The sequence below is a fragment of the Helicoverpa zea genome, chromosome 19 (genome assembly GCF_022581195.2).
Source record: "Helicoverpa zea isolate HzStark_Cry1AcR chromosome 19, ilHelZeax1.1, whole genome shotgun sequence".
NCBI classification, from domain to species: domain Eukaryota; kingdom Metazoa; phylum Arthropoda; class Insecta; order Lepidoptera; family Noctuidae; genus Helicoverpa; species Helicoverpa zea.
Genome location: NC_061470.1, coordinates 8,423,734 through 8,448,329, shown reverse-complemented (window position 1 = coordinate 8,448,329; position 24,596 = coordinate 8,423,734). Strand labels below are relative to the sequence as shown.

Genomic DNA, 24,596 nt, shown 5'->3' with positions numbered 1-24,596 from the left:
GGAAGTGTCACGTATGGCGTATGTTTACGTTGAGGCGGGGGAAGTCGCGTTGGTTTGGCAACTCGAGTGGCGCAAGCGCAGCGGTAATGTCGATGTTCGACCGACCTTCCACTGGACGACACCACGCCTCTGTCTACAGGCTGTTCATAAAATTCCACAGAATAATACAAAAATAACCTACGTATGCGTAAATGAATAATTCTCATATTGCAATTGGAATAAAAGCATTAATAGGTACCTGTTAATATAACCTTCCTAACGGTTTTGCTACAGATCAATCCTACGCTGGGCGTACTGAACAACAGATATCAGAATCCATGCTTTATTAGAGTGTCTTGAGCTTCTGCAAAATGAAAACCTTTTAGATCTAGCTATGTAACAAATAAATAAAACATTACATAACAACAGTAAATAACTTCGGGCTTAATTAACTTCAGCATGAGGAGAATTAACAAAATAAAGTACATAGTACTAAAACTTATCATTTGCTTCATCATCATCAGCCTTATCATTTGCTTGCACATTCAAAATGAATCCGCCTGTATAGTTGTGACAGGAACCAAGTTTTGTTATAAGTTATTCCATGCGGCGAAATATGAACCAATAGGCAAATGTTTTCGGATTTGAACACATCTAGTCATAAAGGTACTGCTCATCATTTTACTATTACTAGTACACCTTTTCCTATTTAGTTCTAGGGTCTAGTGAAATTGCACAGTTATTTGTAGTGGCAAATCTGATATTACAGCCTTATCAACCACCCTGCATAACTGGGTTCATCCTGAAACGAAAAATATTCATTCACCGGTAATATTATACATAAATCCATATCAGTTGAGACTGTACTTTGAATTTTAACTTGTCCCTTAAATAGATAACGTGTTTTCAAACGACACCCACTCAGTTGCTACCTGATCTAGTCATTCCAGTGTTCACTTTTTGCCTATTACTAAAATATTGCAGATAAATTGATTTCGTTTCTCAAAAATGTGTAAGTGAACCTACTTAAATCAAAATGCTCATTAGCAGTAATATGGAAACTTATTAATTCCACAAATGAGGGATCCATTAATTATGAATTATAAGTTGTTTCGCAACATTCTTGTTCGTCAATAAAAGGGCCTTTTAATTGTAAGTAAAATTATTTAGTTGGTTCGTTGGTGCAGTGTTTGCAGTGTTCCTAGTGAGTGACAATGGCGCGCGGTCGTAGTCTTGCGATGTTCCTGACTCTCTCCCTGTTAGCTCACGCATTCTGTGTACCAACCGGTGGATTCCGACAGAGGAGAGGACTTTCTGACAACAAGCTAGACTCGAAAGAAATATCTACAGCTGGTGCTGCTTCAAAATCCGTGAGTACCTTAGAAATATCTGTAACATCATCTTTCAAACGTTTTCAATTCACTAAGCAGCCCCATTCCATCGCTTACTTAGTCTAGAGCAAGTCTAGTTACTTAACTGCTTCGAAACCAGGTGTTATAACAAGAGATACCTACATATGTTGTGGTACTTAATATAAAATCACTACGATAGACAACTACTCGTAGCTGTCTTTTCTAAACTAGCCATGTCAAAGTTAAGTCAGTGTTAGATATTTTATTTATTCATTTATCCAATGTAGTGCCGTTTTCTTTTGAATGGGTATACAGAAAAATTGATATTTGCTATACTTTACAGAAAGAAGTCAGTGAACAGCCATCCACAGACTCAAAGCCGTCCTCAGCTACACCGACGTCCATAGACGCAGACAAGAGTGTTGAGGATGATGATGATGATGACTTCGACACTCAAAGCTCGCCACCTTCCTCTGGCGGTAGCAATATATTCAGTCTGCTGAACTTGGCCACCGCGCTGTTCCCAGCCTCAGGATCTGGTGGAACTAACGTAAGTATTAACTGGGAATAAGGCTTGCTAAAGTTGTTTCAGTAATTAGGCTACTCACAGTTTGTTTGCTTTTTATTTTTTAATCACTTTACACACTGCTAAATACGAAACGGGTTTACTGCATAAAATGTCGCACATAGGCAGTTTTTACCTATTGAGTGAGCTTTCATCTGTACACAAAATTACGGATATATTCTTTGTACTTGTGATTGTATAAAGGTGAGTGTATAACAATCCGGATACCTGTAGTTACTTATCCATCGTATTATTATGCTCGTGCCGCATAACTGCATTCTTGCACTTCACGCTACGGTTGACCGTTAAGTTCACGCGAGCACAGTCAAAGCCTTTCATTTGTGATGCACTCTCTTACGGAGCTTTACACTGAAGCACTTCGCACAAAGAGGTAAGTCTGATTTATATTGCACAATGGTATGCTCAAATATTATCCTGATGAATAAAATTCATTTACTATAAGTTATTTCCAGGTTAAAAACAACAACAAAATATTAAAGCAGTTAATAAAAGACCTACTACTTATCAACAAAAGTCAAATACGCGTGATACAGAGACGGCAAGACATTGCCGACAACGTGATAGATATCGACTATACCGCAGATTTGAAACCTCCTCCTTTTCAAAAACAAGAGATTGATGAGACTGATGATGATGACAGCAATGGCAGTGATTCTGGAGACTCGGAAGAAGATAATGGAGGTGGGGAGAGCGTTGAGAAGGAAAGCAAAGAGAATGGAAATGGAAATTCTAAACAAGACTCTGAATCAAACGGTAATGGTGACGATGATGATGATGATAATGTTTCCGATTACGATGAACCACCCGGCGGGGATGGACAAGGAGGTGGTATTTTAGGCCTTCTTGCTGGACTGAGTGGCGTAAGTACGAACACAGACACATATTGTTTAACTGAGATACATGGCCAATACAATACCTCATTAAACCTTGATTTTTTTATTAGGATGGTGATTCGGATTTGGGAACTCTTCTCGCAACTGTGGGTGGAATAGTCGCCAACTTGAGTGTAAGTTATACAGCAGTATCGAACAATGAGAATTAATTATAACTTTTGCGAATAACTAGGCAACTAATTAATGAGAATATTTTCAGGGAGATGGTGTTGATATTAACGCCATTGTAGCAACTGCATTAGGTCTGTTCGTTGGCTTGTTGGTAAGTGTGAATAACGAAACAACAAGTCGTAATTATTAACTCAAATATGTAATTACGACCTATACTAATAAACGTGTTTTCTTAAAGTCTGATGGAACCCAGAATCCGGGAGAAATCATTGGAAGTTATCTGCTGACATCTCTTGACACTATAACTGGAGGAGGAGCGGTATGTTATAACTTTCGCTTTTGTCTTATTATATTTCAAGTTGGATGTCATTTTTAGAACATGGTTTTATTGTATTTCAGAAAAATAATGGTGAATTCTTTGGAAAATTTATATCTACGTTAGTGAAAGGGACGAGTGCGGTAAGACCTATTAATACCGAAATATCTATTCCTAAATATCGTTCATTTCCTATTTATTGGACCTTTGATTTTATTCACCGTAGGGTGGAGATCCAGACGCGTCGGGCTCAGATGAACAGAATGGAATGAAGATGGCCGACTCCGTTGGTTTCTTCGCAAGTCTGATCATGGGGCTGCTTGGAGATATGTCCAAGACCAGCTCTGGCGGTTGGAGATAGAGTCTCAAAGAACTGTGTTTTAAAGACTTTGTAAATCTAATAAATAAGATTAAATTCTTTTACTGATTGAGTATGCTCTGCTTTGCTCTGGGCCAGTCGAAATATGGGTACAGTTAAGAGCAGTTATTTATTTTAATGTAATTATATGTCCCACATACTAGCGAACCTGAATGTTGTTAACGATGCTCACGTACCATAGTTATTTATTATAAATAAACTTCTCGACGCAATTGGTCACGCGTTGGCCTTCGTTGCGTGAAGCCTATCTTTTTCATTAAACTGCAGTGTTTATTTGCATACCTACTTAATTCAATGCCTTCTAGAATATATTTTTATCGTCCTCTTTAGGTACAATATACATTTATTTGGTACTATAATGTTGAAATCATAAATAAAACAAACTTTAAAAAACATCGATTTCTTACATTTAATTACAGATACATGACATGATTGTGGTAAGTTAAAAAAAATCTTCATAAAAGCACCTTTAACGACGTGAAAACAGCACAAGTGACTTATTATATTTAAAAAATAATATATTATTTATTATAATAACGACGATGACGATATTAATTAATTTTATTAATACTTAACTTAATGTTAATAAAATATTATCTGTATTTGTGTGCAGTCGCAGTCATCGCACTCGTCACAGTCTTCCACGTCACCGCTGTGGACCCTCAAGATGGACGTCCTCCGAGCACTGCTGCAGTTCGGCACCAGCATGCTGGGCCTCGCCTCCTCCTCCTTCTCAAATGCCTCCGTGTAGTCGCCTTAACTTAGTGTATAGTGTTGTGCCAAAATGTTGTAGTCAATAAAGTAGTTCTTTTAATTACAACCTCCTTTCTGTCACTGGTGTTATTGTGAGCTCGTTTATCTGGAATGAAAACATTTTTTTAATACTATATCACCTTCACCATACATAAACATCTCACAAAACTAGTTTATTTACGCCTCATTCGTAATGAACAAAACAATATATTTACAGTTAAAAATAAACTGTAGGTAGGTACTTAATAAACGATTTTTTTTTTGTAAATATATGTTTCGGACCGTCCAGCAAAGTCATTCGGTTCATTACCATGAGTATAAGGCAAGATTGAACAAAAGACTACGTTTCCGATTTCAAAAGAGCGTGAGTGTGAATAGGAAATTCTTCGTAAGTACATACGCCAACAAATAATTCACTAAAACACTTACGTTAACCGTTGGTGGGGTAGAGATGACATAGAGCACCGCATCGGAGACGTCCTTGGGACTGAGTGCGGGCATCCCGCTGTCATCCGCAGCCACTGTCATCGCCGTCCGCACCAGCCCCGGGGACACGCTCTGAGGACACGAGGAATTGTTGGAGAAGGCAATATTTGTCAACATTGATGTTATTACTTCCAATTACGTATATAGGCTCTACTATATATCGATAAGGATAATTAAGATTCCAAGAATTAATCTAGATTTAATGTTAAAAAAACAGAAATGACGGAAACAACGTCAGTTCAGCTGCGCCACAAAAGCAATAAAGGAAAGCATAAAGATACCGTCAAGACTCTACCAGATAGATAGCTTGTCTGGAAATTAACAAATGAGATAGTTAGCCTAAGCACCGATTGTCATGTAAGGCAGTCAAACGTCTTTGGCAGTCGTTACGCATAGTCAGCAGCCAGTAAGTCTGACAAGACAACCAGTACTGGGGGAACTGGTTGCCCGGGTAACTGGGTTGAGAAGATCAGAAAAGCAATCGCTCCTACTCAGCTGCATCCGGTTAGACTGGAAGCCGACCCCAACAAAGTTGGGTAAAGACTGGAGATGATGAGCCTAAAAAACACTGAACAAACTCACAGTAACTTTGATCTTGTTCTTATGGTCAGCCAGCTCGTTGAGCAGCGAGGCGGAAAACCCGGTGACGCCGTACTTGCTGCTCGCGTACACGTTGAACTTGGACGACCATGGCACGTAGTGGCCCGCGATACTGCAATACGAATGCGGTATTATCACGCCATGTTTTTTGTACGATGTGTGCAAATTGAGGTGTCGGGTCAATGACTCAACGATTTCAATGAAATTAGTTTTATATACGTCACGTAATTGGGTGTTGAGTTGAGACTGAAAAGTTATTTATTATTTTATGTTGATTCACATTTACTTAACAATAGGGAAACAAGAATTCAGAAAAAGCTACTAACGGTAATGTAACGACCTTATACAAATATTATTGATTCCTTAGTAAAAGACATACACGCATATTAGGCAAGTTACTTTTTTCACTGATCGGGCGAGCCGAGAAAATTAGAATCACTTTGACAGAAACATAGAAGTAGGACTTGTAGGAGTGTACCTGAATGAGTGTATCCATCAATATCATATATCAGTAAAGTACGTTCTACTAGATACATATTCAACACTTATTTATTTGATTGGCACTTAATCGTTATCGAGTTATGTAGGTAGGTACTACTTGAATTAATTCGTCATGAATGTCATGTTAGGTCATAAGGACACTGTTTCCTTAAGGAAGGATATATTTCTTTTTCTTGTTCTCTTCACAAAGGTATATTGTTATAAAAAGATATATTGTTATAGGCAAAAGATGTAAAGTCCTACCTATTAATCATCATCATCATCTCAGCCATAAGACGTCCACTGCTGAACATAGGCCTCCCCCTTAAATCTCCACAGATACGTATTAATAATGTAAATAAAAATAAATAATACCTATTGATGTTAACAATGTGTCCGTCGAACTTATTTTTCGTCATAGAAGCGATGGCGTGTCTCGAGCACAGTATGGGTCCCTTCAAGTTGATATCAATGACCGACATAATGTCCTTCTCGCTTATCATGTCACCGCCAACGTCTAGAACAAATGAAGGGTAAGTAAACGTACCTATTTGCATAATACTAAGGATATCCTTTGATTGCGTTTAATTACACTAGATTGAATCTCTGAGGTAAACATAATGGGGGTAATAAGAGATAAAGATAATAATTCTAATTAGACTGACTTTTAGCATTATTTAAGTGATAATGAGTCTTATAAATTTTCAACCTATGCAGGCCTGGGTTTCCAGGCTAGAATGGTTTTTCGTAACATTATTTAGGTCCCGCGCGTCAATGGTTCCGAAGCATTATATAACTTATTGAACCTCATGTCTACGCAAAATTACCTACAACCATTTTGGAAAACTCACCAGTGATTCCTCCTTGTGTGAATATCCCCGCGTTATTGACCATGATGTGGACGCAGCCGAGGTTGTCGTCGATCCACTTGAAGGTCGCCGCCACAGCCTCCGGGCTCGACACGTCGCACTGACGAGCTGTGATGGAGCCCTTGCCTTTGACTTGTGTCTTCAGCTCCTGTGAAAAGACGCGGCATAAGTATAATTCCCTTATCACCTTAGACATATAGCATAAAAATTATCGATAAATATTATTTGGTTATGAATCAAATATTTGTTATGCTTGAATAAATAATAGAAGCTTTTTAGTCTTGCCTTCAATCCATTTGTACATTTCTCTTTGTTTAGCTAGGTATGTGAAAAATATATTATTTTCTTCAAGTTTTATAACGAATTTTTATATGGTTTTCACTATGAAACTAGTCACCTAGATAGATAAAAAGTGAAACTCGGCAGATACAATGGATGCAACGAACCGTTTCTCGGCAGTCGATTATTATGTACGCTTTACATAACGATAATTACCTTCTTACATACCAAGATCATTTCAATTCACTTTGGTCGTTTTCTATATCAAGTCTACCGAATCTACCGATAACTTAGGAACATGAATTTATAGTTAATTAATCAATAAGAAATACCTACCTGCATTGATTAGAGACTAAATATAGTTTTGTTCATGTCTTGAGAAAATAGGTACCTGTCTTGTTGTAGGTACAAGAACCCTTAGTCAAAGTATTTTTTTTTTCAAATATGCCTATAACAGCTCTTTCGAAACGTCGAGCTGGTTGCATGCTTCCAAAGAGTTGGGCTCATGGAGAAGAACCGGCAAGAATCTTCAAAACCAAGCAACTACTTCGGAATGTACTCACTTCAATAGGTCCGGTCCTCCTGGCGACGCCGACGACGTTGATGCCAGCGTTCGCCAGCTCCACACAGATGGCTGCACCGATGCCTGAGCTCGCGCCCGTCACCACGGCTGTCTTGCCCACCCAGCGATCCATCTTGCTAATAGGGTTATTTATTTATTTTATTTAGGATCTCCAATAATAGATGTAGGTAGGTACACATAGCATAGGTATGGCAAAATACCTAATTGGAATGTTGTTGGTGTGCCGTTATTTTTATAAATTTTAATAAAGAGCCCATAAGTAGTATCTCACTCTTCAATTTTGCCATCCCTCTATTTGACGCCCATTTCGGACGACAAGATAAACCACCGTATTTTCGAAAAATAACTGCGTGTTTATCTAGTTTGAAAATTGAACGTAAAAATTCGTAGAGTTGTAAGAACCAGTTGTATTCCGGGAACTTGGACCTTAATGTACCTATACCTTTTTTTGCTAAGTATTGTATTATGAATAAAATTTATATTAATTGAATGACAAAGTACTAGTAGGTAATTATACAAAAGGTACCTAGTCGCCGGTCACCCTGAGTAATTCGAAGGTCATTACCAATTGGATTTTCCTTCAGTAGTTTCCAGTAATCAAGGTTACACAGATAAATTGGACAGTTATGCCATAATGAGTTCACAGAATCAGGAACTTCTATTTTAGAACTATTGATATCCAGCCAACGCATAACCAATACAATAGCAATCATATAAACACAATCCTTTATTACAAGTCCAATCCTGGCAAGAATGCAGTTATTACATAGGGCTCAAGAATGTTCAGAAATAGCTCCGACCAAACTTGAATCTAGATGACTATATTATCTTAGCATCTACATCCTCAGTCTTGTCTTATAAATAAACAAAAACCCGGTGAATGGTAAATAACTGGATTGTATTTTTGTATCAAAATAATAGAAATGCAACTGTACGAATAATTTACGAAAAACTTTAAAATTATAGATTTAACTTCCTGTTGGTACCAGTAAATTTAAATCTTACCTTTTAAAAGCTAAGTTTGAAGTTGACCGCTTTCGAACACTTTGCTGCACAGAATGACGTGGTCAGAGCGTGCACTGAAACAGAATGCAACAAATAAACGGTAAAGAGAGGTTGAATCGAGGCAAGACTGGGCGTATGCAATTACGCAAAACGCAAGTTTTATATTTCTTATTTTATCATCCTTCTATATTTTAGCTACCTGTACTGGTGTTGATGCAGCCCCGGATCTTCAATTTTTTTTTGGCGGGGCATAAACTGAAAAATGCCGCCGCGCCTACCTACTTATGTTTATTTTCACCAACGAAAGTCATTTTTTGGTAGGTAAAGGACTTAAAAAATGTGTCCAAATCCAAATCATTGTAGGCTCAAACAGTTGGCCAGGTTTAAGTTATGAAAGTCGAGACAGATTAATGTACACAAAAAGTTAATAAGTTTTAAAAAGCGCTGTAAAGCAACAAGCAGTCGGAAGCGCAAACTTTTTTGTTTTTGAGGACTACATAATTTTTTTTTTGCTACATTTGACTTATAAAAGGTAAGGCAGTGTGGATTTAACTTATGAAGGCAACAAGGTAAAGTCTGTGTAATGTTGCGCGAGCGAAGCGAGCGCGAAAATTTTGAGTCTACGACGCAAAAGTACCTGATTAAGCAGGTAGGTATATAGTCAAGCAACAAGTAGCCGCGAGCGTAGCGAGCGCGAACTTTTTTAAGCTATTTGTTTGAAGACTCACAAATTAAACAGGAAATTATGTACAAATAAAAATAAACCGTAATTAGAGCGAGTGCCATTTGTGTTCGTTAATTCGGTGCGTCAATAAAAATAATATACCATCAGAAAAACAGTACATAAATTGTCATTTAGCCGCGAGCGTAGCGAGCGAGAATTTTTTCACTTAGTTGGAGGATGTTAAAAGTGAAAAATAATCAAAATCATCAATTAAACAAAGCGCGAAAGGCGAAAAGGCGACTTTTTTAGAAACTTGTCAGTATCATGATACAATAAAACTTCCTTATCAAACGGGTGTAATTTCATCGAAATTTCCTGGTGGTGGGGCGTCCCGCGGCGCCCCTGAGACCGAGGCGGCCGGGTTATTCGCACACCCTGCACCATAGGCTAAGACGGCCCTGTAGGTAACTATTATGGTAATCTGTGATGTAGGATTTAAAATCACGCAACCGCCTGATTTTGCCGCCCCCTGAATTTGCCGCCCGGGGCAAGGGCCCCGGCTTGCCCCCCCCTAGATCCGGGGCTGTGTTGATGTGTAACGTAGTCCGTATTTGGATCATCTTTAGGATAAGAAATATTCTGAGCAATTTTGAAACAACTTAAAAAAAGGTTCTAAATTTCTTCTGTATGTATGTTTGTGCGCGATTTTCTATCTCGCATTTGGCTGAACCGATTTTTTCTCAGACGAAGGAGAAAGGTTTATTATGGAAGGCGGTTATATTATATTAGTTTGTAAATGTGTTACCCAATAAACCACATCTACTAATTGATGTGGAAACGTAAAGACTTCCAAAATCTTATAGATTATTCGATTCGAGGTTCGATTTAAAATATAGTTCAGGGGCCCGATTCTCCTAATTTTACTTAAGCAATATACGATTCACGTTCAACTCGATTCGACTGAGATCCAATCCCGACTCGATTACGATTGAAGCGTATGTGGCATTCCGCTATTTTTTCTTTGAAATAAACGTTTTTATCCTTTTCTGTTATTCAATAACGATTGCAAAATGATTGTACAGCAAACTACCGTATAGACCAAAATCACCGAAATAGCAGACCAATCGCACACCAATCAAATGTCAATCGAATACGATTGGTCTTTTATTATATAGTAGCAGAATGCCCGATATGGTTAAAACTGCTATTGCGATCATATTGCGATTCGATTTCTATTCGATTTTGACATTATTAACTTAGGAGAATCGGGCCCCAGGACTCACATAAGAGTGCCCAACAACAGTAAAATACTCAAGCAACATGCAATGCTGTACTCGACCTCTCTGAGAAAACGGATCCAGATTATTAAAATGAAAGACATAAATACGGTTGCATATTTTATTATCGTAATTATTTGTATGTTAATAGAAAAATCTCCGACATGCTGACACTTAACAAGGCTAAAAATATTGAAATGGTCGACTATAGAACACGCGGCATGTTTATATCCATCGACAATAATCGAACCGACACTCTGACACACTCATAGGAACATTTGCACCTTATCCTAACGCAATTATATCTCTATCTGACGTTTTCAATAACTTATGTACTGATACATAAAATATAACACGCACGTACATTTGAAAAAAAAATGCAAAACTGAAATCACAATTATGTATCCAAAAAGTTACATGATTTTCTAGTTATATTGTGTACACATTTTTTTTTTAACTTGTTTTATAATAAAATCAAGCCAGTCTTCACCTTTGTACAGAATTAATCTCGCAGAAGACTCCTATAGAATGTACTATTAAGATTAGCAAATCATGTTTTCATTACTCTAATATTTTTTCAGGCAGTACTGGAAATCGATACATAAGTTATTGTAATCGTACATATGACAATCTACGATAAGCTTATCTCTACCATAGCTAGCGAGGAAATCTCATGACCTCGACCTCCGTGGTGTAAATATCTATTGACCGCAACTTAGTCTGTGGTAAAATATTTGCTTCTAAACTATGTTTACTTATTGCACTAATTGCTTTGTTGTTCAACATATCCTCGGTTTTACGCTATGGCTGTCATACGCTTATCGGGAAATAATTTCGAACAACTATTCTCTTTAAAACAATTCTCACTAATTTCTACAAACTTATCATATCCAACAAACAGTGTCACAGTAAAGGGTGCAATTACAAAACAATATGTAAACCATAATAATTTATGCTTATACCGAAATTCCGAACAAAGTATATAATTTATAATACTGGAAAAATACTTGATTACGCCTTGAAATTCGTTGCAGAAAAAATTAAATGACATCAAAAATTACTTGTTAAATTCCTTTCACAGTCTTTATAATAAAAGTATATAAAAGCAAAGTAAATAAGTTATAAACGTGATCTGCGATATGCTATTTATTTGATTTTCTTATATAATGAAAATATAAATGTATTGCATTATGTATATATATTTCTGAAATAAACTATGTATATCTCGACATGACTTACAAACTACGGCTTGGAGACAAAAATAAAATATCGAAAGTTAATGCTTACGCTAATGTAACAATAATATTAACTTGTTACAGTAAATTGCACTTATTTATTATCACTTAATATTATTACAATCATAAATGTAGACTTTTATTAATTTCTATTAATTTTATATTCAAAGAAACTTTTATTTCATTGAGAATATTTTCGCGCGAAAAATAATCGAACTATCACTACTTCGCTGTACTTGTAAAATATTTCTCGAAACTACGATGTCACAAAATTATACTTCATACACATGTATTTCACATTTAGATATTTATAGCTTAAAGAAAGACATGTATAGTTCCCGGCACGTAACTTGGCAAGAATCGTGAGATGAAAACAAGTCCTATTTTTTTCAAGCAGACATAATCGCCACTAAAGGATGTCAATAACCATAGAATAATGCACAAGCCATAACAGGGACCAGTTTTTTGTATAATTTAGTGCACTATGTGCGAGCTCAAACTTATTAAAGGTCCCAAATCCTTGCCAAGTTATATGCCGGCTACTATAGATCCGCTATTATCTCTGATACACATAAATTCAATATTGGTATGTATTGGTATTCTTATATTTAAAATCTGCAATAAAACAAAGCATAACAGTAAACTGTAAGTACAAAGCATACTTGACTTAACTAGTTGGCCCTAAAGTATAGAAGTACAACAATGTCCCGACATGTTATAATCATAATAATAAACCTATGGTCTGCGCAGACTGGCACAGCATACGACACGAGTAGTTATGGAAATATGCACTTTATTGCTTACGAGGTAAGGTAAGAATTAGTTTGTGGTAGTTTGGCTTCTGTGTCCGTGTGTCTGCGCAGACGCCGCAGCACCGCCCGCATGCTGCGCACTAACAACAATGTACTGTTCCTTCTAACTCACTGGAATAAACTCTGCACTTTCAGCTTCGGCAAGTATTGTGGCTGGGATTTTGTAATCTTTACCTGTAAAGGGAATATTGAGTTATTACGTGTTTGAGTTTGAGTACGATTATTATAAGAATATAATAATTTACGTACTTCATGGTAATCTTCTTCTTTTATTTCCAAGGGATCCTTCATTATCTGAAAGTAAACAAATGGTTGTATGAGTTGAATTATAGCTAAGTAGCATTGCTACCAAATGTTTTTGTATATTTTCCAATTCAATTTCTTGAGAATAATTTACGCTCATTTTACGTAACTGTAAACCTTTAGAATAGTTTAATAGTACTAAGTTTCATAGGTGGTGAAAAAATTGAAGTGGTAGGGAGCTGTTTTGTAAATGTTGAAATTAAAAAGGTGCTGTTTTGCAGCCAAGTTTGAATGAACGATTTTGAGTTTGAGCTTTGAGTTAGTTTGAGGTCATGTTACCTTGGGCGGTCGTCCCCGTCGTGGCGGGTGTCGCGTGGCGTGGCTGAGCACGCGGAGCTGGTGTTCCCTCAGCAGATGCTCAGTATGCTCGCTGGCGGACGCGAGGCGCTTGCCGCAGGAGGAGAACACGCAGACATACGCGGCGTCCGGCCGCGGCGCGTCGTGCGCGGCGGCGTGGCGCTGCAGCTGCCGCTCGCTGGCGCAGGAGAGCCCGCATACCCCGCATGAGAGACGCGCTGGTGGACTGCGGGCGGGACTCTTCAGCTCAGCGTGGACTTCGCGTCTGTGTAACACGTACATATATCATAAATTGTAGGGGTCATATATCTCACTCATTTAACAAAATTCGTATTCAATATCCTGTAATAATCGAAATAATCGTATCCAACATCCAAATTCCGTATCTAGAAGTTTATTTTATTTCTTCTAAGTTTCCCCATTTGGGGGGGAGGGGGCATTGATAGATAGATAGATAAAACATTTATTCAGACAAACAAAAAGACACCACAAAGATACACAATAAGAAAAATAAAACAAAACAAGAAGTGGGTAGAAAGAGAAACATAAAATATGAAATACAATCAGAGATTAACGGCGCGCTGCAGTGTCTTACGTTTGCACCGAATGGGAGTCCAACTCAGCATGTGTCAGGTAGAATACCTGACGCTGGTATTCTGCTGGATCCCTAAAAATGACGCACGGACGTCGAGTAGACTATTGGTGACATTGCGCAAATGGAGACTTGCCAAAAGAAAAAAATATAAAGGTAGTTTCTGAACATTGGAATTAATGAGGATAGACGTAACGATGAATAGATATGACCAAAAGAATGTTACGTGCGTCGCTTCGTCAGGTAGACAAGTTTGATGAAATGCTCTGCTAGGCATCCGACTAGAAATATGACAAAGACAATGAAAACAGTGCCTTAGTATTTTTTTTAAACATGCCATGAACACTGCCAAAAGCACTACTTTTACATATACAATAAAAGTTTATTCTATTCATATTAACTATACCTGTGCAAATACATGTGGTTCCGCTGTTGGAACTGCTCGCCGCAGACGGTGCAGTCGTACGTGGACTCCACGGGCCGCCCGTTCAGGTGACGCTTGCGATGCTGGTTCAAATTCGTCACCTGACCAGACAAATATTTCAGGAAATGAATTAAGGAGATAATTCACATGTCTATGGTCGTCAAAAATAGTTACTTTCTATGCAATCTGTATGGAAATGAAAACTGTGACACAGGGTCTTTACATCAAACTGAATACTTATTTGCTTATATTTATCTATGAAAAAATTACATATTTTTTTGCATCAAAACGATAAAATATGAAAGTGACATTCTTATAAGATGCTGTACCAAATTTGTAATATAAGGTAATCTGATATTGTTATAGTTCGGCCATTCAGAGAATGCGTTCCTGACACGTCGCGATTGAACTGACGACGTAACTTTGCAATGGCGTTGCAGTTACGATAAAAATATTTTTGCTGGTTGTTTACCGTTTTAACAATTGAGGAGCATTAAAACAACATTATTATATCAATAATCAATGAATGTTATAATTTTGTGCCAAACTGAGTGTCAAATAACTTGGTAAACAATATTTTTCTAAATCTATACTGCGCTATTACAAGGTTATGTCAGCGGTTTATATTTTGTAGTGCTGTGCTAAAAATAACAGGCAAGTATCGTAATCTGTTCTTATACAGTTATAATATAAAATAATACGTTTTGATTTTCTTTTTAAGAATTGGAAAATAATGGACTATAAGACTTAATTATAACGTTTATGAAATATAAAAATAAAACTATGACCAAACCGCATTTTTATACTTAGATTAAAAATGGTAACCCCAAATGGCGTTATGGGCCGCCATTTTGTGACGCTAAAACAGTCGTCCGTTGTCGTTTCGTGCGCATAGACCACGTTTTTCAAGTGTTTTCGATCTGTTTTTATTTGATTACCCGGCTTTTGTTAGACCGAGATATCAGGATTGATTCTGTTATTGATAATAATATAATTATACATGTAGGCGAAGATGATGATGAAGACACCACCTCCTCAAGCAAATCGGAGTCTGATTAATATTCTGTTCGCACATTCAATTCAATGTACTTGTAACAAAGAATAAATAAAACAATTTTATTATATGAATATTACCTTTTTTTGGTTTCCACTTAAATAACTAAAATATAAAACAAATGATTCCGCCAATTTAAAACGAAAATAATCTTAAAATAATGCGGCGGTTCATTTTGAAGGAACGGTAACGAACTCAGTGTTATGTTGTGCCCATCACTAGTCGTGACTAACTGATAGGTGTCAGGAACGCATTCTCTGAACGGCCGAAGTATAATGGATTTTATTTTGTGACCTATAGTTCGGCCATTCAGAGAATGCGTTCCTGACACGTCGCGATTGAACTGACGACGTAACTTTGCAATGGCGTTGCAGTTACGATAAAAATATTTTTGCTGGTTGTTTACCGTTTTAACAATTGAGGAGCATTAAAACAACATTATTATATCAATAATCAATGAATGTTATAATTTTGTGCCAAACTGAGTGTCAAATAACTTGGTAAACAATATTTTTCTAAATCTATACTGCGCTATTACAAGGTTATGTCAGCGGTTTATATTTTGTAGTGCTGTGCTAAAAATAACAGGCAAGTATCGTAATCTGTTCTTATACAGTTATAATATAAAATAATACGTTTTGATTTTCTTTTTAAGAATTGGAAAATAATGGACTATAAGACTTAATTATAACTTTTATGAAATATAAAAATAAAACTATGACCAAACCGCATTTTTATACTTAGATTAAAAATGGTAACCCCAAATGGCGTTATGGGCCGCCATTTTGTGACGCTAAAACAGTCGTCCGTTGTCGTTTCGTGCGCATAGACCACGTTTTTCAAGTGTTTTCGATCTGTTTTTATTTGATTACCCGGCTTTTGTTAGACCGAGATATCAGGATTGATTCTGTTATTGATAATAATATAATTATACATGTAGGCGAAGATGATGATGAAGACACCACCTCCTCAAGCAAATCGGAGTCTGATTAATATTCTGTTCGCACATTCAATTCAATGTACTTGTAACAAAGAATAAATAAAACAATTTTATTATATGAATATTACCTTTTTTTGGTTTCCACTTAAATAACTAAAATATAAAACAAATGATTCCGCCAATTTAAAACGAAAATAATCTTAAAATAATGCGGCGGTTCATTTTGAAGGAACGGTAACGAACTCAGTGTTATGTTGTGCCCATCACTAGTCGTGACTAACTGATAGGTGTCAGGAACGCATTCTCTGAACGGCCGAAGTATAGTCAACTACCAAACTACGTACGTGTTTACGTATGTGTTTGTGTTAGTAGAAGTTCAAGAAGTTTTGTTATTACCTGTGCATAAGCCTTATTACAGCCAGGCTCCGGGCAGACGAACGGACGCTCGCCAGTATGCAGCCGAACGTGATTGTTAAGATTCGTAACCTGCCATCAAATAACAGTAGTACCATACTTAACAAATAATTATACATTTGAGATATCATCATGTGACTTACAAAACCTTAAAAAAAACCCTACTCCCAAAAACACTGAAAAGCAAAAAAAAACTTCTTAGGTGCATCGACCTAGAAGTCGGTGTCTAGTGGATGATGATATGCTTATTTCGCCACCGACTTCTAGGCAAGGGAATGGAGGCTTTTTAGGTCACTTTCGTAATTTGGGAGACAGTGATGTGACACGAAATTTTTGCGCCTTTTATCTTTGTTCCTGTTAGTTTGCTTTGTTTGTAAAAATCCCTGCAAAAATAAATTTAACAAAACAATATTTTTGTCATACCTGTGTAAAGGCCTTCCCACATTCGGAGCACTTGAAGGGTCTTTCATTAGTGTGGATACGCAAGTGCGCCCTCAAATTGTTCGACTGGGAGAACGCTACAAAAAAGTTATTTATTAAAATATCTATCGATAAAAAAATAAATATAATACAAAAAGGGATTTCTAATCATTAAAGCCCAAAGTGATGATGTTACTAGTTTTTTTTCGATTGATATGCTGTAAAACTACCCAATATTTTAAAGTTGTTTCAAATGGCAATATTATTTGCAGCTTACAGCTTGATATTTGAAAGACACTACAATTATTTGGACTCCTTATTTTTCAGTTGTTAAAGAAGACGTTCTACAGAAAATAAATAAAGTCTTAACTTTGGACAACTTATCGATATTCAGTGGGTCGTAACGAGATTTAATCGTGTCAGTCTTTTTGTCGACTTAGCGCGAGAATGAGATCAAAACAAAAAACGAGTGGATTTTTATCGACTTACATTCTTTTATCATCACAATATGACAGAGAAACCAATCTAACCCCCGCACATTTAATGATTACTTAAGTCCCTCCTTTATTAGTGACAGATTCTCATAGAAATTCTGCACTTAGGAACGGCTTAAGTAACCATTAAATGTCTCTTAGTGTGTCCATAATTGCCAGCCTCCTTACTAAAATGATACATGTGTATGTGAAGCGTTTGTTCATCTCCTATGCCATAACTTCTTAAATGGGTGTGGAACATTAAAAAAAACTTTTAAGTTTATGGGATTTTTCGAGGAGGGAGGTGCCAGTTAAACTATGAGAGACAGCTATCTTACACATTTATATGTATATAAATTATAAATTAATAATAGTATGTACACCTATTTATTCAAAATTAGCTATGCTGTCTTTACCATACATTGAAATCTAGTTGTAATAAAGCTCACCTTTATTGCAGTATGTGCATATGAAGCGTCTCTCGGCGCGGTGGTTGCGCAAATGGTTCTGTAGCTGCATATTCTTCTGAAAAGACTTGTGGCACAGGCCACAATACAATGATGTTTCAATTCCCTCCTGGAAGGTACAAAAATGCAGCTGTAACACTGGACTCAAAGATATTTGGACTCATAATTCTAATATGGGTACATAATAAGTGTATGATTTCATTGGCTACATTATAATGTTTCTTTCTTTACCATAGTGTTACCATTTGATACCAGTGTTGCAGTCTACAACTCTGTAGTGTTAGTAAAAAGGTTTATGGTATACTGTTAGTTAATGTTATACCTTTGTATCATACCTTTTTAAATTTTAATTATTTCTTTTTATTTTAATACTGAATATTTTTTTAGAATAAAGGATAAACAGAAATAGCATAAAACCGTTTTTATAAATAAGCACCTCTTCCGTGTTGTTGGTGGAGGTCTGTGGCACGGTCTGGTCGTTGCCATTTTCTCCAATAGTCACTTCAGGCACGAGCGGCTGGCATTTGAAGCAGGCATAGATGCCATCCTTTCCTGTCTCAAACAGTTGCTGGAACATACACAATATTCTAGCTGTAATGTTATGATCTTTATTTTCTATACTTCTATCACTCTTTTTTTATATACTGCAATAAAATAAAACATAAAATAGTAATAAAATTTAAGTCTAGTGGTCATAGTGTTCATCATTTCTTAATAAATAAAACCAAAAAACTTGTTATGTGCAAGACTGTTTTTAATGCAGTGCTATTATTATTATTGATCAGATATGCCTGTGATACCTACAGCATATGCCAAGGTTCACTATTCAAGTACATAAAAAAAGGATCACTGTTGTTTTTTACACAGCGCAGAGCCAGACGTAAAAAAACAGACGGTCCGACAAAAAAAAATAAAAAAATACGCGGGCAGGTTTCGAATGTCAAGTTTTTTCTCATTTCTACCTACAGTCACTACAATATTCCACCAAAATCCATCACAAAAATTGTGTTTTGTGAAAAGTAAAGCAGTCAGAATGGCCAGGGACGTTATTTTTATAACAATCTCCTAAAGAAAACAAAAAAATATTGACGATATATTTCGAGACGACGCATGAATTAAGTAAACAGATACTCACAACGGCAGGTTTAAGACAAATCCCACATTTGTCCATAGCGGACGAACACAACACAATCAGTTATATTAAATTATCAAGGGATATTGCTAATATTTATTTTAAAAAAGCAGCCCTCGGTGGCTCTCACTCAGAAAAATCTCAGGGCGGGGCGGGAGCGGGGAAAGCGGGGTGAAGATAAAAGACATAAATTCATAGACAAAATACATTTTTGTGTTGCCATTTCTAGATGAATCGAAGCCCTTTATCCGCCTATTCTTAGCCTGCTCGATTTACAAACTATCGAATTCCTATCAAAATGTAATGATATCGAAATAGAAAGTAGAGAAATTAAGTCACTGGACCCAAACGATAAATCAGCGGCTAAGATCATCACATGATCATCATCGCAAGAAGTGATGTCCTTTAGACACCCCATTTTCAAAACATGAGAGAGAGAATGAGGCCTCTTTCATTGGCCTCTCTTGTCTAGAGTTTTTGAGTTTTGACGTTTCCGTATTTTTCATTCATTCATTGTTCATTCAAAATTGCTTCCACTCGTCGGAATACGAAATTATTGTGTTTTAACTTTTCGAACTGCGTATTTTTATTTACTATGCCGTTTATTTTTAATTAGATGAAGCCAAGTTTATAATTGTTATACTCACATAATTTTATATGCTCATGTGAAGAGCTTTGTTGTTAAGTGTTTACTATTGTTTTTGTGAAAGATGGCTGAGAAGATTGTTGTAACCAGTGGGAGCAACCAGCCTATCGTAAAGATAGGGCACTACACGCTGGGAGCCACCCTCGGCGTCGGTACCTTCGGTAAGGTGAAGATCGGAGAGCACCAGCTGACCAAACACAAGGTTGCCGTGAAGATTCTGAACAGACAGAAGATCAAGAGCCTCGATGTCGTGGGCAAGATCAGACGAGAAATACAGAACCTTAAGTTATTCAGACATCCTCACATCATTAAACTGTATCAGGTATTATTGTAAATTATTTAAATATATTCATGTATTCAGTGACCTTGAATAAGTCACACTTGACTCATACGCTTTGCCTATAAAATAACAAAACAAACTTAAGCCTGTGTTGTTTATTTCCAGGTGATATCTACTCCAACAGACATATTCATGATAATGGAATATGTGTCTGGGGGTGAGCTGTTTGACTACATAGTGAAGCGGGGCAAACTGCAGGAACATGAAGCAAGGAGGTTCTTCCAGCAGATCATATCTGGTGTGGACTATTGTCACCGGCACATGATAGTGCACAGGGACCTCAAGCCAGAGAACCTGCTGCTGGATCACAACATGCATGTAAAGATAGCTGACTTTGGACTCTCCAACATGATGATGGATGGAGAATTTTTGAGGACTTCTTGTGGATCTCCTAACTATGCTGCACCTGAGGTTAGACTATATTAAATTTTTCAGTATGTATTTTAAAGATTCATTCATATCAACTTGAAATAAGTTATTCACATGGAAATTTATATGTAAATTCAGGGTTACAGTAAAATTACAGGCTGCTTTTATACCTGACATACTTACTAAATATTGAAAAAATATTTGATCAAGATAACTAATGCTTCTTCTATTTGATCAGGTGATATCCGGCAAACTATACGCCGGTCCAGAAGTTGATGTGTGGTCATGTGGAGTAATCCTATATGCACTACTCTGTGGAACACTTCCATTTGACGATGAACACGTGCCAACACTGTTCAGAAAGATTAAGTCGGGCATATTCCCCATACCTGAGTACCTGAACAAGAGTGTGGTCAGTCTACTGTGTATGATGCTGCAAGTGGACCCCATGAAAAGAGCGACTATTGAGGATGTGAAGAAACACGAGTGGTTCCAAAAAGACCTGCCCGGATATCTATTCCCGTCTCCTGTTGAGCAGGTAATTACAGTATGTAGACCCCATCCTTTTTTAATACTAGTTAATAAGTAGTTTTAGTTTGTTTATCCTTTAAATATTATTTATATTTATCCCTGTTTTGGTTGGTTTTGTAGTTGTGGTGGTAGGGCTGGTAATTATTCCTATATATTCCAAGGTTAATTTTACATGTGGGCTATTTACATTGTTAAATGGACAATGAAACTTAAGCATGTCAATAGTTTAATTCCTATTGGGTATGGTATCTCCCACATAAGTCCTGCTTGACAAATAACTGGATATCATTCCATTGCATGTGTGTGTGTGAACCATTGGTGAGAGCCAACATACCTACAACTTATCACTAATGTTATTGTTTCTTCTTGCTATACTACATAACAAAATGCTGCAAACAGTGATTCTAGAATCACTTATGTACACATAAGTAACACAAAAAAAGAACACTAAACAGCCACAATAAATGGCAGAAAAGCACCACAAGCTCTGCTATCCAGTATGATAAAATTGCTAGCACAAACAAATGACTTCAATACTTAAACACGACTTAAAACAAACAGTTACACCATGTAAATATTGGTCCTACGTCTGATCGATCTCCAGTTGTGGCAGATTGCTGACCCATCAGGCTATGATACTGCTACGATACTGAGGGAATAAAGAGTGCTCCTTTGTCTACACAAATGTTTGTGCACAATGTCCTGTGCAACTGGCTGATCTATTTAGATAAAAGTCGCCTTGGTCGAAAATCGGTCTGAACACCGTTATTATTAACTGATTTTTAAATACCATGTAATTAATAATATAAACTATCAAACTGTGATATTACTGTAAGGACTTGCTCATTTCAGGACAACAGTGTAATAGATACGGAAGCCATAGCAGAAGTATGTGAGAAGTTTGGTGTCAAGGAGCATGAAGTACACAATGCTTTACTGAGTGGAAATCCTCACGACCAGCTGGCCATAGCTTATCATCTCATCATAGACAATAAGAGGATCGCTGACGAAGCTGCTAAGGCAGAAATTAAGGACTTCTATGTAGCAAGTAGGTATCATTAGAAATGACCTATAACAGAAACTGGCTGTAATTGTTGCTATGTACTAATCAGAAATTGTTTATACAATTAAATACATTGTTCTAATAGAACCACCTCAAATAATTCCCGTCAAGTAGCTTTTCTTCTCTGAAGTAAGCCAGTTGAACCCTTATGCATATGCATTTCATTCTCTTTGACTACCGTGAAGTGACTAGGTAAGTAGTCAACTTAGGAGGAGCAATGCTTCTCAACTAACTGTATCACAATTATCCTATCCGCAAGTATGTACAATAAAAAAGCTTCTGAACAATGATCTTGAGGTCAATCAATAAGCCACTCTTTGTCCCCAAGCAGGCAACTCCCCGCCGGCGGCGGCGGAGACGGCGCGGCCGCACCCCGAGCGCATCGCGCCGCATCCGCACCCGCAGCAGGACAAGGCCAGAGGCACTCCCATCAAAAGGTTACACACAAACACAATATTATAATAATAGATTTCAAGAAAGTGGCCGGCAGTGAATGGATGGATGGATCAGAATAGTCGGGGCTTACTAAAAGAGGCCTACATTCAGTAGTGGACGACAATAAGTTGACAGGATAATGATTGACGCGGAGGATATCTGAGATATCATCCGCATCCCGTGGGAACTACATGCCGCAACCTGATAAAAAGTTGTCTAGTTTGCCGGGCACCTATATAGTCAAGCCAAATTACGCCTTAATCAGTTCAACTGTTTTAGCGTGACGTAAATCACGTGAAAAAACGGACTTTTCCATTTATAAGCTTTCTTTTAGTGTCATCATAGTGTAGTGTCATACACATATACATCAGAAAAAATATGTTTCGTCTTGTCATGGTTATAAGTAAATTCATTTTTATTTGTTCTACAGAGCAAAATGGCACTTGGGCATCAGGTCTCAGAGCAAGCCTAACGACATCATGCTAGAAGTATTTCGGGCTATGAAGGCTCTCGACTACGAATGGAAAGTCATCAATCCTTATCATGTTAGGTAAGTACACTGGGAGTTGGCGACCAGACAGTGTACCTACTTCCAAAAATATCTTCACGAATTTATTTACCAAAAGATGAACATAAAGTGATAAAGATTACTATTTTCACAGGGTACGCACACTAAACAAGATGACAGAAAAATACGTGAAGATGTCGCTGCAGCTATACCAAGTGGACTACAAGTCGTACTTACTCGATTTCAAGTCACTATCGGGCGAGAAAGAGGACTCTGAAGAGGAGACGGCGTCGCCGCTAGTATCTGCCCCGCCCCCGCCCCCGGCGTCGTCCCCCACGGGCCCGCAGGGGCACCACACCATGGAGTTCTTCGAGATGTGCGCCGCGCTCATCATACAGCTCGCGCGGTAGTGACGCACTGCACAGCGGTCAGCTCGACACACCACGGTGATAAGTGTACGCTCGTTATAGCTAAGAGAAGCGCGGCTACACCCAGTCAATTGAGCCCTAATTTAGGTAGGTAACCAATTAGTTGTTTGCGTTATACTTATCTCCTGTACTCGGTAAAGTTAGAAAGAGCCAAGCTTGTTTTGTTATTCTAGCTCTGTGCTTTGATAATGGCGTTGCCGCGCTTATCTTTCGCACTTTATATAGGAAACAGTTAGTAGGTACAGTTGTTAACCCACAAAACGGTACGAAGTGTTAATTAATAATTTCAATAAGCAATATTTTGATACACTTACATACTTCGAATTTAGCAAGTTAATCACTATTGTAGAACTGCTTCGTGCGATTTTTATTATTGCATACTAATAGAATGGAAGCAACTAGTAACTAATGAATTCTGAATATTAATATTGGGGTTGAATGTTAAATTATAAGTATTAGCTGTACATTGAAGTAAGATGATCTGGAACCTTCCAATGGTATTGTGACTCCAAGTCTAAAGTTTCGAACACACCAACACGAAAACTGAGACAGTCGACGACGTACGTTTACATTGATGGTTAGCTAAATATTCGCAAACTTTGTTACTCAAATCAATTATTCAGCTTTATTGAGCTTTGCTACGCATGTCCACCGCCTGTGCCGCGTGTGAACGCCTCGCCGACCGCCTCAAGCGCTGGTTTGTTCGAAACTTCGTTCATGTGATTTTACCAAAGATTATAATTGTTATTTTAAGCAAAACTAGTGCCTTTTTGTATTAATTACAAGCATAACGTAGCTGTTAAAGTTCGCCATAGCTTAAATCAGATTGTTCACATGAAATGAAGGTTACAAAATCAAGAGTTGATGTTATTTACGAGATGTATGGGATTTTGTAGAATAGACTTATTAATCCTATAATATTAATTTATAGATTACTTGTATGCAACCGAGTATTATTATATAAAATGTTAATTATTTATCTTGTACAGCTTTGATTATATAATTATGTATAGTATTGTGCAATTCGAAATTTTACTTCCTTATTTTTTTGAAGTTACTTATTAAAGTCTCTTAGAGATGGTAACATTTTTTTATTTCAGT

The 24,596-nt window shown here is 37.1% G+C and overlaps 4 protein-coding genes across 11 annotated transcripts; 2 read left to right on the top strand and 2 right to left on the bottom strand.

Moving 5' to 3' along the window:
* The first annotated feature begins 1,564 nt into the window (after positions 1 to 1,564).
* LOC124639637 (protein qua-1) lies at positions 1,565 to 4,436 on the top strand. The gene is made up of 8 exons (XM_047177077.1): positions 1,565 to 1,577; positions 1,619 to 1,881; positions 2,370 to 2,777; positions 2,861 to 2,923; positions 3,010 to 3,072; positions 3,160 to 3,240; positions 3,321 to 3,380; positions 3,464 to 4,436. The coding sequence occupies exons 1-8, from the start codon at positions 1,565 to 1,567 to the stop codon at positions 3,596 to 3,598; spliced, it is 1,086 nt and encodes a 361-aa protein (XP_047033033.1). The 3' UTR covers positions 3,599 to 4,436.
* Positions 4,001 to 8,931, bottom strand: LOC124639836 (farnesol dehydrogenase-like). The gene is made up of 7 exons (XM_047177336.1): positions 8,672 to 8,931; positions 7,647 to 7,782; positions 6,787 to 6,952; positions 6,311 to 6,452; positions 5,438 to 5,567; positions 4,799 to 4,927; positions 4,001 to 4,475 (listed from the first exon to the last, which is right to left on the bottom strand). Exons 2-7 carry the CDS (start codon positions 7,776 to 7,778, stop codon positions 4,431 to 4,433), a joined length of 744 nt encoding a protein of 247 aa, XP_047033292.1. The 5' UTR covers positions 7,779 to 7,782; positions 8,672 to 8,931; the 3' UTR covers positions 4,001 to 4,430.
* A 1,788-nt stretch (positions 8,932 to 10,719) lies between these two features.
* On the bottom strand, positions 10,720 to 19,345 carry LOC124639833 (gastrula zinc finger protein XlCGF8.2DB-like). Of its 5 annotated transcripts, XR_006985500.1 has the most exons (10): positions 19,179 to 19,345; positions 18,480 to 18,611; positions 18,026 to 18,098; positions 17,107 to 17,201; positions 16,666 to 16,755; positions 14,258 to 14,376; positions 13,242 to 13,524; positions 12,909 to 12,953; positions 12,394 to 12,833; positions 10,720 to 12,178 (listed from the first exon to the last, which is right to left on the bottom strand). XR_006985500.1 is itself a non-coding variant. In XM_047177330.1 (9 exons), the coding sequence occupies exons 1-9, from the start codon at positions 19,212 to 19,214 to the stop codon at positions 12,768 to 12,770; spliced, it is 993 nt and encodes a 330-aa protein (XP_047033286.1). In that variant the 5' UTR covers positions 19,215 to 19,345; the 3' UTR covers positions 10,720 to 12,767. The 5 variants fall into 5 exon arrangements, 4 of the variants coding, with proteins under 4 accessions (XP_047033286.1, XP_047033287.1, XP_047033288.1 ...); XM_047177330.1 differs by having other exon boundaries at positions 10,720 to 12,833; positions 18,026 to 18,152; XM_047177331.1 differs by having other exon boundaries at positions 10,720 to 12,833; positions 18,026 to 18,110.
* A 325-nt stretch (positions 19,346 to 19,670) lies between these two features.
* LOC124639828 (5'-AMP-activated protein kinase catalytic subunit alpha-2) lies at positions 19,671 to 24,579 on the top strand. 4 transcript variants are annotated; one of them, XM_047177323.1, is made up of 7 exons: positions 19,671 to 20,143; positions 20,267 to 20,572; positions 20,769 to 21,068; positions 21,914 to 22,109; positions 22,456 to 22,561; positions 22,990 to 23,109; positions 23,222 to 24,579. In XM_047177323.1, the coding sequence occupies exons 1-7, from the start codon at positions 19,886 to 19,888 to the stop codon at positions 23,475 to 23,477; spliced, it is 1,542 nt and encodes a 513-aa protein (XP_047033279.1). In that variant the 5' UTR covers positions 19,671 to 19,885; the 3' UTR covers positions 23,478 to 24,579. The 4 variants fall into 4 exon arrangements, with proteins under 4 accessions (XP_047033279.1, XP_047033278.1, XP_047033277.1 ...); XM_047177322.1 differs by having other exon boundaries at positions 22,453 to 22,561; XM_047177321.1 differs by having other exon boundaries at positions 20,769 to 21,077.
* The last annotated feature ends 17 nt before the right edge of the window (positions 24,580 to 24,596 follow it).

Excerpts from the sequence above, each read along its gene's own strand:
- LOC124639637 (XM_047177077.1), top strand. Across the intron at positions 1,882-2,369 it reads CAGGATCTGGTGGAACTAAC|GTTAAAAACAACAACAAAAT; the intron begins GTAAGTATTAAC and ends AGTTATTTCCAG. Across the intron at positions 3,073-3,159 it reads GTCTGTTCGTTGGCTTGTTG|TCTGATGGAACCCAGAATCC; the intron begins GTAAGTGTGAAT and ends GTTTTCTTAAAG.
- LOC124639836 (XM_047177336.1), bottom strand. The coding sequence starts at position 7,778 with ATGGATCGCTGGGTGGGCAAGACAGCCGTGGTGACGGGCGCGAGCTCA. Across the intron at positions 6,453-6,786 it reads CACACAAGGAGGAATCACTG|ACGTTGGCGGTGACATGATA; the intron begins GTGAGTTTTCCA and ends CATTTGTTCTAG. Across the intron at positions 5,568-6,310 it reads CACATTGTTAACATCAATAG|TATCGCGGGCCACTACGTGC; the intron begins GTATTATTTATT and ends TTCGTATTGCAG.
- LOC124639833 (XM_047177330.1), bottom strand. The coding sequence starts at position 19,214 with ATGGACAAATGTGGGATTTGTCTTAAACCTGCCGTT. Across the intron at positions 18,153-18,479 it reads CCACCAACAACACGGAAGAG|GAGGGAATTGAAACATCATT; the intron begins GTGCTTATTTAT and ends TGTACCTTCCAG. Across the intron at positions 13,525-14,257 it reads AACCACATGTATTTGCACAG|ACGCGAAGTCCACGCTGAGC; the intron begins GTATAGTTAATA and ends CGTGTTACACAG.
- LOC124639828 (XM_047177320.1), top strand. The coding sequence starts at position 19,886 with ATGGCTGAGAAGATTGTTGTAACCAGTGGGAGCAACCAGCCTATCGTA. Across the intron at positions 20,144-20,266 it reads ACATCATTAAACTGTATCAG|GTGATATCTACTCCAACAGA; the intron begins GTATTATTGTAA and ends GTTTATTTCCAG. Across the intron at positions 21,078-21,913 it reads CTGTTGAGCAGGTAATTACA|GACAACAGTGTAATAGATAC; the intron begins GTATGTAGACCC and ends TGCTCATTTCAG.